Source organism: Hemitrygon akajei, chromosome 5 (assembly GCF_048418815.1).
Source record: "Hemitrygon akajei chromosome 5, sHemAka1.3, whole genome shotgun sequence".
NCBI classification, from domain to species: domain Eukaryota; kingdom Metazoa; phylum Chordata; class Chondrichthyes; order Myliobatiformes; family Dasyatidae; genus Hemitrygon; species Hemitrygon akajei.
The window spans coordinates 136,571,465-136,584,084 of NC_133128.1; the positions used below are offsets into that span (position 1 = coordinate 136,571,465).

The following is a 12,620-nucleotide window of genomic DNA, read 5'->3' on the forward strand; positions in this document are numbered from 1 at the left end:
CTGGTCGCCTCACTACAGGAAGGATGTGGAAGTCATAAAAAGGGTGCAGAGGAGATTTACAAGGATGTTGCCTGGATTGGGGAGCATGTCTTATGAGAATAGGTTGAGTGAACATGGCCTTTTCTCCTGGGAGCGACGGAGGATGAGAGGAGACCTGATAGAGGTGTATAAGATGATGAGAGGTGTATAAGATCATGTGGATAGTCAGAGGCTTTTTCCCAGGGCTGAAATGGCTAGCATGAGAAGGCACAGTTTTAAGCTGCTTGGAAATAGGTACAGGGAAGATATCAGGTGTAAGTTTTTTACGCAGAAAGTGGTGAGTGCGTGGAATGGGCTGCTAGCAACGGTGGTGGAGGCGGATACCATAGGGTCTTTTAAGAGACTCCTGGACAAGTACATGGGAGCTCAGAAAAATAGAGGGCTATGGGTAACCCTAGGTAATTTCTAAAATAAGGATATGTTCAGCACAGCCTCGTGGGCCGAAGGGCCTGTATTGTGCTGTAGGTTTTCTATGTTTCCATTTCATTATGGTGGTATTTAACTCCCTTTTCTTCATTGTAGTGCTTGTCAAGTCCACAGCATAGCACAGCAACGTTACGCTGTCTGTTTGCATTCAGCTTTGCTTGAGAAAGTGGACTATGTTTCCATGTAGATGTGACAAATAAAGCTAATCTTAAAATCTTAATCTTATAAATCAGTAAAGCATATGGGATTCTGGATGCATAAATATGTGGATGGAGTACTAAAGCAGAATGCTTAGATCGAACCTTTATAAAACACAACTTTGGCCACAATGAAAGAATGGTATCCATTTCAGTGAACACACCTTAGAAAGCATGTGAAAGAACTAGAGAGGATGAAGGTTTATTAAAAAAAAATGTTTCTGAGATCGAGGATTTCACCAATCATGTCAGGCTGGAGAAGCAAGGCCTGTTCTTCTTTGAGCAAAGAAGGAAGAGTGGAGGTCTGATGGGGGTGCACACAATCGTGGCAAGTTTAGATAGGGTAAAAAGAAGTCAACTGCCCCACTTATCAAATGGTTCACAGACTGGGAGGAAGCAAATATGTGGTGAAAAAAGTGAAGGACAGACAACACAGAAGGGTGTGGAGAGAAACATATTTTAATGAAGTTTGGTTGTGATTTTGAAACTCATTGTGTATAAGAATGGTGGAAACAGAATAAACGAGATTTCCAGTAGGACAGACATTTGAGGGCCATTAACATTCAAGGGCTGGGATTAATGGGATTTCTCTACAAGGAACTTGTGTAAACTCAAAGAACAAGATGGCTTCCTCCTTGGCCACCATGGAAAGTGCTTCCTAATGGTGCTTGTTTCCCTGCAACCCAGCTCTCTTAAGGTTATGAACCATATTCTAAACAACCATTTCAAAAGCAATTGTTTTCGCTATCAGCTTTAAACCTTTTGATTATCTTCAATACCTTAACTTAACCACCTTTTAATCCTGTTACGAATGCGGAGCAACTCTGATGGGCCGGAGGGTGCAAAGTCGCCCCCCCCCCCCTTTGGAGAATCGCAAATCGCTACTATTCCGATGCTGTTATCAAGGGAGATGAGAGAGACACAGGATAACAGCAAAGGCAGATGCTATAGACAATGCAGAATACACAAGGTGGAATGTCTCCTATTGACAAAGAGAGAGATTACTGCTATTGTCTCTTGAAGGAGGAATTGTGTATTGAGTAGTGTACTATTCATTGAAACCCCTCAGGGGGCAACCAGAGTGGTCTGGTTGAGGGATTGCATCATCCCAACCTGACTGACATCTGAGACCCCGTGAGTGAGGATAAAAGTCGGGTCTGGGGAACACCCCTCAGACACACCAGGAGAAACGCTATGAGATCGGTGGGGGGCTTCTGTGTGTGTCCATCCTTGCCTAGGGTGACGAGCCCTCCACGGAACGGTCTAGCTAAAGGATGGATACGGATCAAGATCGTAACAAGGAAAGTCGGCAAGTTTTTCTCTCTCTCTCCAACAATTGCCACACGGTGATCAATAACAACTGCAGCCTGTATGAACTGAACTGAACTTTATATTTCCATCGGACAATTCATTATCCCCTAGACAACGATAGAGCTTATTTCTTATTGATGATTACTATAACCCGCACTTTTAGGTTTAGTATTGATGATGTATATTATCTGTATATTTGCATTGATATTATTTTTGTGTATTTTTACTAATAAATACTGTTAAAAATAGTATCATCAGACTTCAAGGGCTACTCCTATCTTTGCTGGTAAGACACCCAGTTAGGGGGTTCGTAACAATCCTCCCATACTTAGAGAATAAAGGGCTCATCTATGCAAGTTGTCTTCATTAATTGTGGCAATGGTGTAATTCTGGGGAACTGATGGTACATTCCCTCCTTCCCATGGTGCAGAAACGAACACAATACTCCCAGTGGAGGCTCAGCAGAGTCTTATACAAATGCAATGTAACTCCCAACTTTATGTGATGCTTCTGATTTAAAATTCTCAAAAATACGATGGAAACACCGATAAGGAAAACACTCACTTGTTTTCCATATTCAATCCACTCTCTGTTCTCATCCTTCCAATACCATAACCATTCTGTGGTGAGGATATAGTTGGGGGGCTTTGTAACTGAGGAGACTGTGGAGAGGCGCCGAACTTGGTTCGAACCACATAGCATGGAATTAAAATCAATATTTTCAGATCTGTAAAAAGGACATAGTAAATAACAGGAATCTATTTACATTGTGGTTGGAATAGCTTCTGTTACAGATAGTCAGGTCAAGCTGCACAGCCATGCTGTAGCAAGTTAACAAGTTAAAGTGCTTTGTTCAAATTAAAGTTCCCTGGATAAAACTAGCTGTACCTGGCTTTATTGGGATCACAGTAGTCTTTTTCAATCTTCTCCATATTTGGAAGATCTTTCCAATCTTTCCACGCTTTTTCATAAACCTGCCATCGATAAGGCAGCTTGAAGTGAACTCTGATACACCTGTCTGTGGGAAACAGAAACATAAGAACAGATTAAATACGTCACACTTGATGCTTCAGTCGAAGTAACTTTCTTGCCACTTTCACCCCCAAATCCAAATTGTTTCGAAGAGAATGGTTCTTCGGGAGATACAAAACTCAAACTGGTCTGAGTCACAACTGAATCAGCATTCCAGTTTGCACTGTGCCTTGAGCTTTATAGATATCTTTACATCAGTTATGAGAAATAAAGGAAATACTACACTGCACAAAAACTAACAGTAAAGGATATAGAAATTTAGACCAATCTATATGGAATGTTAAGTGAATTTCTCTGCTTTCAGAGACTTGGAACAAAAATGTCCAGGTAGAGAAGAGGGGAAGAGAACCCAGAGTGTTAGAGCAGATAGTGAGGTGGAGGAGGATAAAGGTTATGCAAGGACTGCAAGTATAGACAGTAATCAAAGGTTTGTACGTGATAGAAATGTTCTCAAGTGCATCTATTTCAATGCAAGGAGTATTGTAGGTAAGGCAGATGAGTTTAAGGTGTGGAATGGCACGTGGGATTACGGCATTATTGCTATTAGTGAGACTTGGTTGCAGGAGGGGCAGGACTGGCAGCTTAATGCTCCGGAGGGTTCCGTTGTTTCAGACGTGATAGAGGGGGAGGGATGAGTCCACATATTGACTGGGACTCCCACACTGTGAAAGAGCTAGATGGCTTGGAGTTTGTCAAATGTGTTCAGCAAAGTTTTCTAAATCAATATATAGAGGTACCTGTGAGAGAGGATACAATACTTGATCTCCTATTAGGGAACCATACAGGTCAGGTGACAGAAGTATTGTAGGTGAACATTTTGGGTCCAGTGACCATAATGCCATTAGTCTCAAGTTAATTATGGATAAGGATAGGTCTCAACCTTGAGTTGAGGTTCTAAATTGGAGAAGGATCAATTTTGTGGAAATGAGAAAGGATCTATGAAGAGTGGATCGTGATAAGTTGTTTTCTGGCAAGGATGTGTTCAGTAAGTGGAAAGCCTTCAAAGGCAAAATTTTGAGAGTGCAGAGTTTGCATGTTCCTGCCAGGATTAAATGCAAAGTCAACAGACATAGGGAACCTTGGTTTTCAAGGGATATTGGCGATCTGGTTAAGAAAAAGAGAGAGGTGTATAGCAGGTATAGGCAACAAGGAACAAATGAGGTACTTGAAGAGTATAGAAAATGTAAGAAAATACTAAAGGAGGAAATTAGGAAGTCAAAAAGAAGACATGAGGTTGCTTTGGCAGATAACGTAAAGGTAAACCCAGAGGGTTTCTACAAGTTATTAAGAGTAAAAGGATAGTAAGGGACAAAATTGGCCCTCTAGAAGATCAAAGTGGTTGTCTATGTGTGGAGCCTCATAAGATGGGGGAGAATCTTAAACAGTATTTTTGCATCAGTATTTACTCAGGAAACTGGCATAATGTATATAGAAGTAAGGGAAACAAGCAGTAGTGTCATGGAACATATAGAGATTAAAGAGGAGGAGATGCTTGCTGCCTTACAGCGAATAAAGGTAGATAAATCCCCCGGGCCTGACATGATATTTCCTCGGACCTTGAGAGAGACTAGTGTAGAAATTGCAGGGGCCCTGGCATCAATATTTTAAATGTCCTTAGCAACGGGTGCAGTGCCAGAGGATTGGAGGGTAGCTCATGTTCTTCCGTTGTTTAAAAAAGGCTCCAAAAGTAAACCAGGTAATTACAGGCCGGTGAGCCTGACATCAGTAGTAGGTAAATTATTGGAAGGTGTTCTGAGAGATCAGATATGCAAGTAATTGGACAGCCAAGGGCTGATAAAGGATAGTCAGCATGGCTTTCTGCGTGGTAGATCGTGTTTAACGAATCTTGTATAGTTTTTCGAGGAGGTTACCAAGAAAGTAGATGAAGGAAAGGCTGTGGATGTTGTCTACATGGACTTTAGTAAGGCCTTTGATAAGGTCCCACATGGGAGGTTAGTTCAGAAGGTTCAGACACGAGTTATCCATGGAGAGGTTGTAAACTGGATTCAAAATTGGCTGTGTGGGAGAAGACAGGGAGTGGTAGTGGATGATTGCTTCTCAGACTGGAGGCCAGTGAATAGTGGTGTGTCTCAGGGATCTGTGCTGGGACCATTGGTGTTTGTTGTCTAAATCAATGATCTAGATAATAATACGGTAAATTGGATCAGCAAGTTTGCTGATGACACTAACATTGGAGGAGGTGTTGTGGACAGCGAGGAAGGCTTTCAAAGCCTGCAGAGGGATCTGGACCAACTGGAAAAATGGGCCAGAAAATGGCAGATGGAATTTAATGCAGACAAGTGTGAGGTGTTGCATTTTGGAAGGACAAATCAAGGTAGGACATACACAGTAAATGTTAGGGCACTGAGGAGTGCGGAGGAACAAAGAGATCTGGGAGTTCAGATACATAATTCCCTGAAAGTGGCATCACAGGTAAACAGGTGCTGTAGTGTTCTATGGTTCTTTTGTAGACCTTGAGAGACAATGGGAAACCTAAAATAGTAGAAATGTTTTTGCATTAGTGGAGGAATATAAGATTACTGAGGTTTGTTTCTTTTGCTGACCAGTCAGGGTAGCAGGAAGGATTGCTTAACCTTCTGAAACAAGAGAAGCTACATTTGGTAAAGAAAGATTTCACCTTTTTGGAAGATGAAGACACGTTGTTAAGGACATTTTACAGACTCACTTTAAGGCTCTGTTAATCTTCAGCATTTATAGAATTATACTAGAATCAATTCAGCCAGCGTGGTTGTGATTGATTTTACCTCTGAGTTTGTTTTACCTCTGAGTTTGTTTAACGTACATAAACATTGGCACTAAACTCTATAGACTCAGTACTACATTGGAGACAGTTAGTGGCACCAACAATCAGATCATAACATTCTGAAAACATATATCATACCACCTTGAACAGAACATACTACAATGTGTAAGGCAGCAGAAATCCTTTTGTATCTTGCTGGTTCTTCATAAAAAGAGCCTAGATGACTGACTGATGAAAGATAAAGCATCAAGGTTCAGCTCTTCAGAAGAGGGAGGGTTACCTTGGTCAATAAATAGAGTATTATCAACAACAGATAGAAAGGCAAAGTAAGAATCTTGGCAGATCATGTCAAAGAGACACTCTTGAATGACTGCGAGAAAATAATTCCCTTCTAATAATTAGTGCACCTCAGATAAAATGCTGTGCTTTGGACAGGAATGCAAGATTATGAAACACACTTCGAATTATTTCAGTCTCCTCCAAAGCCACCAACTCCAACCTCGAAGTAAACAGAAGCTGAGCCTAGCTGTGGTTTCACTGGTGCTTGGTTAGAGGAGTTATAGAGATTGGAAAAGATTCAGGCTGCCAGTCAGAGTCACTTAACATTGTTCTGCTTTTGTAACTAAGCATGTTGCCAGTAATCAGTAATCTGATCTCAGGCATTAAGCTCATCTTACTTTTATTTAGGGATACGTGCTCCTCTACACCCTTGTCACCGATTGTCTGACTAATCGGTGTGTCTCGACCGCTATTACTGAGTTCTTAGGGGAGTATCAGCCATCCCAACTATGATGGCAAGTATAAGTGGCAGCTGAAGTACCTTTAGTCTCAGCAACAAAAGAGAAACTCAGGACACAGAATTTATTAAGATACAGTTTTCTGCAGTGAGTTACTCTAGTGTTACACTGCTCAAGAGAACAATTCTGGGATACAGAATTTTTTATTTTTTATTTTTAATAGATCTGTATGGCAGCAAAAGGCCACATTTATTGCCCCTCCCTTGAGAAAGTAGAAATGAACTACTGCAATTCCTGTGGTGAAGGTACTCCCATAGCTGTTGGGTAAGGACTTCTAGGATTTAAACCCAATGGCAATGAAGGAAAGAAACAATGATTTCAAGTCAGGAGTGTCACTCAGGGGAATCATCAGGCAATGCGTTCCTGCTCTTGTTCTTCCTGGTGCTCGAGGTAGTGGGTTTAGAGAAGCCCATTTTGGTAATTTATTTTTTATGGAAGTTCATCATCAAACAAACATTTCCATAAGATGTTTTTCAGATATTGTACATATATATCATATAGTCATATATGCCACAAATCTCTACATAATATTTGTCTATGAGATATACACTTATAGAAAAGAGAGGAAAGAAAGAACAAGCAAAAGGAGAAGACTATGTACAAGCAGGGAGTGATCTTTTTTTTTACAACAGATTCATTGATTTGTGAGAATAAAATCAGGCCTATGAGGCATTATGTAGTTAAACCATTTTTCCCAGTATGAATCAATTTGTTCCAACTTATGATTAACAGATGCTGTTATCTTCTCCATTTTGTAAATGTCCATTGTAATTTTCATCCATGTATTTAAAGTTTGGCACTCCTGTGATAACCATTTCCTATCAGCCACCAACAGAATATTCATTAAATATTTATCTCTCTTCAATCATTCTTGAGGTATATACCCAAAATATATGGTCTTACTCTCTAAGGGTATTACACATTTAAAGATGTCTTGTAGGGCACTGTGCATCCCACTCCAATAGTCTTTGATAACGGGGCATTCCCAGAAAATATGATAATGGTTTGCATTTTGATTTCCACAATTTCTCCAGTAAACAGGGAGGTTACTATCATAATGGGATTTCTGAGAGGGTGTAATAAAATGTCAAGTTTTTCCATCCAAACTCCCTCCATTTCTGTGAACTGGTACACTTCCATTGGTACCTCCATATTATTGTCCATTCTTCCTCAAATATAATTATCTCTCCTTCCTTCTCCCATTTTGTTTTAATGTATGAAGTCAAATGTGTTTTAAAATTTGACAAACCCTTATACACGCTTGAACTGATTTTTCTATCGTTACCTGAATTATATGCTTTTCTAAATAGCTCTATCAAACATGTTCTTGCCTTGGTTACATTTTTAACTGTCCTATTAACATATTGTCACATCTGTAAATACCAATAAAAGTCTTGTTTTTCTAATAAGTGTTTTTCTTTAAGCATTTCAAAACTGAACTCTGTTCCTTCTTTCATTATATTGCAAAGAACTGTTATTCCTTTAGCTGTCCAGTCCTTAAATCTAGCATCCAGTTTATTTGGTGTAAAATCCGAATCATATGCACACCATTTAAGAACTGCAATATCTCCCTCTAGTTTATATTCTTTTATAATAGTTTTCCGTATTTTAAGAGTCCATTCAACCCATGGATTATCAATGGTATTTATGTACCTTTGCAGGTTGTTATCAGCCAAAATTGCCTGTATGGGGATGGGAAGTACCCGCTCCTCAATGTTTTTCCATTGAGCGTCATACGATGGGTTGCACCAACATATCACAGCTCTCAACTGTGCTGCAAAATAATAATCTCTAAGAGAAGGCAGGCCCCATCCCCCTCCTTTTGAGAAGCCCTTTGTTAATGGTATGAACTTCAGCACATGTTGTGGGAAGTGGATGTGATGCCAAGAAAGCAGGGTGCTTCATCCTGAATGGTGTTGAGATTGAGTGTTGCTGAGCTGCCCCCATCTTGACAAATGAAGACTGTTCGATCCTGCTCTCGCCTTAATGCAATATAGATGACAAAAATGCTTTGGGGTATTAAAAGGTGAATTACTCACCACAAGATAACCAGCCTCTGACCTTTATTTACCTGCCTACTCTAGATGAGTTTAATGAGAACACAATATAGATGGCGGGTCTTGGTAATGGTAGAGTCATTAAATATTAATGGGAACTTGTAGGAGGTCTCTTCTTTTCATCCACCACTCTACCTTCATCAATTTGTTTTGTCACTTCCTTGAAGAAGTCAATCAGGTTCACAAGGCACAACCTCCCACTCACAAAGCATTGCTGACTATCCCTAACCAGTGCTGTTTATGCACTTACCGCTCTGTGTAAAAACCTAGCTCTGACCTATCCCCTATACTTTCTCACAATCACTTTAAAATGATGTCCGCTCATAATACGCTTTGCCACCCTGGAAAAAAGCTACTCACTCTTGAATCTATTTACTCATCCTAACATCTTGTATACCTCTAACAAGTCACCTCTTATCCTCCTTCACTGCAGAGAGAAAGCCCCAGCTTGCTCAACCTTTCCTCATAAAACATGCAGTAGCATCCTGGTAAACCTGTTCTGCAGCCTTCCTAAAGCTTCCACATCCTCAATGTTGGTGTATTGTTGACATTTAACTGAGACAAAGCTAGAACCAATCCTAATGCCAATTTATACATAGTGGGGAGAGAACGATTAGTATTGGATCAGGTTGGTTCTCACGTGCAGGTAAAATCTGGTTTTAAAACCTTACTAGATAATGCAACTGAACACAATACTGCAAGTGTGGTCTAACCAGAGTTTTAAACTGCAACATCGCCTTGTGGCTCTTGAACTCAAACCCTTCACTAATGAAAGCCATACACATTGTGAACCACTTGCATGGCAACTCTGAGACATCAATGGATGTGAACTGCAAGATCCCTCTGTTCCTTTACACCGCTAAGAATCCTGCCATTAACCTTGTACTTTGCCTTCAAGTTCAACTTTACAAAGTGTATCACTGCAAATTTCTCCACATTGAACTCCATCTGCCACTTTTCTGCCCTGCTCCGGATTCTATCAATATCCCATTATAATCTCTGACAACCTTGACACCATCCAGAATATGACCAAACTTTGTGTCATCAGCAAACTTATTAACCCACCCTTCTACTTCCTCGTCTAAGTCACTTATAAAAATCACACAGATCCATCCAGAACACCACTGGTCACCGACCTACAGGCAGAATACACTCCATCTACTTCCATCCTCTGCCTTCTGCGGGCAAGCCAATTCCAAATCCAGACTTGGTGGAAATTGAAGTGTGCATTGTAAGAAGGTAGTTGAAGACAGTGTAAGATTGTAAGCACCAAAAAAATACCAGAATATGACACTAAGGCATACAGGTAGACAGCAGAATTTGGTGTTGTTAATTTGATTTTTTTTTTAGTGCCAGTTGCTCTCTTGAGTGTTTACTGTGTTATTTATAATTCAGAATTGAATTACATGTCTCCACTGTGCCCCCACCCTATCTTTATGTCCATTCACTTCAACAGCACCAAATTTTAAAGCCAACTTTTAACAGACCTATGAACAGTCAGGAGTATTTCTCTAATCTCACTGTTGGAATGTAGTATTTTTGGCATTTAACTGAGACAAGGTTAGGACAAATCCTAAAGCCAATTTATATCAAGCTTGTTTCAATATTTATTCATTTGCGGGATGTGTGTGTTGCCAGCTAAGCCAGCATTTATTGCACATCCCTAGTTGCCCTTGAGGTGGTGGCGATGAGCTGCTGTCTTGAGCCACTGCAGTCCCTGAGGTGGTGGCTCACCCATAGCGGAGAGAGAATGCCTAATATTGGATCAGATTGGTTCTCACACGCAGGTAAACTCGGTTTCTAAATGTGAACCAGATGCTATTCTTGCCCAAATACACTTCTGTAAAATTGGAAGTACAAGCGTAAGGTTTGGAAAAGGACCATACACACAAATGCAAAGCTTGGGTTCCATTGGAAAACATGCTGCATTTATGGCGTGAGCATCATTATTTTTCCAACTCCGGAGACAAGATCCTGCTAGATTTCCAGTACCTTTAAAGCTGCAGTTGCTCCAGATGAAGTACAGACAAATTTCTTCGTTGTCCATGTCCCCACTGGAACTGCTGGAAGATAGTCGGGACTGAGGTCTCTTCTCTGTGGGTTGCAAATCATAGCAGGTGAAAAGTCAATCTCACGCATTCAGCTACGATCAGTGATTCTAAAAATGTACAGGAACACTTTAATAACCCATTTACCAAAATCAGTCAGATAAGGAAACCCGTTTGAGAGGAAACCATTGCATTACTGTGCCTGTACTCATTCTTTCATTACCTTACATTTACATAAGAACATAAGAAATAAGAGCAGGAGTAGGTCACCTGGCCTATTGAACCTGCTCCACCATTCAATAAAATCATGGCTGACCTGACCATTGGCTCATCTCCACCTACCTGCCTTTTCCCCGTACCCCTTAATTCCCATACTATGCAATAATCTATCCAATCTAGTCTTAAATATATCAACTGAGGCACCCTCCACTGCTTCATTGGGCAGAGAATTCCACAGATTCACCACCCTCTGGGAAAAGCAGTTCCTCCTCATCCCAGTCCTAAATTTGCTCCCCTGAATCTTGAGGCCATGTCCCCTAGTTCTAGTCTCACCTACCAGTGGAAACAACTTTCCTGCCTCTATCTTATCTATCCCTTTCATAACTTTATGTGTTTCTATAAGATCTCCTCTCATCCTTCTGAATTCCAGCAAGTACAGTCCCAGGCAACTCATTCTCTCCTCATAGTCTAACCCCACATCTCTGGAATCAACCTGCTGAACCTCCTCTACACCACCTCCAAAGCCAGTATATCCTTCCTTGAACAAGGAGACCAGAACTGCACACAGTACTCCAGGTGCAGCCTCACCAGTACCCTGTACAGTTGCAGCATAGTCTCCCTGCTCTTAAATTCAATCCCTCAACATGAAGGGATTTTCCAATGTGAAGCAAGGAATCATCTATTGGCAAGAAACATTCCTTTTGGAGTGTTATTGTCGACTCTGCTTCTGCCACCTCTGCACAGAATCTATTCCAGATCACAACAATAAATACTATTTTTACTCATCCCTCCTCTGATTTCTTTATAGCAAATACATTAAATATATGGGAACCAACTCTACTGCTGTGGTAAGAGCTCCCCTTAAACACTTCTGCCCTGAGAGGAAAAAATCAGCACAGGCTCACCAGCTTCCCAAGTCATTTTCCCAGGGTAGAGGAGTAAACATTAGAGGCCGTAAGTTTAAGGTGAGGGGCGAAAGATTTAAAGGGGATGAGAGGGGCAACTTTTCATGTTTACACAGGAGGTAGTGGGCATCTGGAATGAGTTACCAGAAAAAATGACAGATTCAGTACAATTTCAATGTTTAAAAGGCATTTAGAGAGGTATATGGCTAGGAGAGGCTTAAGGGGTTAGGAGCCAAATGGAACCTGCAAAGGTAGAATCTTGGTCAGCAAGCGTTCTCACAGGTAGAGATCAGGGCCTTTCAGGACTTTTGGTGGGCTTCAACCATAGTGAGTAGTTGCTTATTTGGCTGAGGCAACATGAGATTTTAAATGAGCCTGGGACCTTTCAGGAATTTTTGTGGACTTCAATCACAATGATCTACTGGATACCTGGCAAAGGCCAAGAAAAAGGAATTGAGTTTACGTTGACTGGCCTTCAAGCATATAGGAGGGAGACTGAAAATCTGGCTGAGTGCTGCTACAGAAACAGCCTCTTACTTGATGTCAGCAAGACCAGGGCGCTGATTATTGACCTGAAGAGGAGGAAACCAGGGGTCCATGAGCCAGTCCTCATCAGAGGATCAGAGGTGGAGAGGGTCAGCAACTTTAAATTCCTCAGTGTTATCATTTCAGAGGACCTGTCCTAGACCCAGCATGTAACCGCAATTACAAAGACAGCATGGCAGTGCCTCTACTTCCGTAGGAGTTTGTGAAGATTCAGCATGACATCCAAAACTCTGACAAATTTCTAGTGGAGAGTATATTGACTGGCTGCATCACAGCCTG

The 12,620-nt window shown here is 41.0% G+C and overlaps 1 protein-coding gene across 1 annotated transcript in view; it reads right to left on the minus strand.

Moving 5' to 3' along the window:
• The window catches only part of parp12a (poly (ADP-ribose) polymerase family, member 12a), a 95,284-nt gene that overhangs the window by 25,787 nt on the left and 56,877 nt on the right, over window positions 1-12,620 (minus strand). The window contains exons 4-6 of the mRNA XM_073046592.1: window positions 10,616-10,717; window positions 2,862-2,991; window positions 2,538-2,700 (exon numbers count right to left, since the gene is read on the minus strand). Coding sequence (XP_072902693.1) covers window positions 2,538-2,700; window positions 2,862-2,991; window positions 10,616-10,717 — 395 coding nt within the window. The remainder of the gene's footprint in view (window positions 1-2,537; window positions 2,701-2,861; window positions 2,992-10,615; window positions 10,718-12,620) is intronic.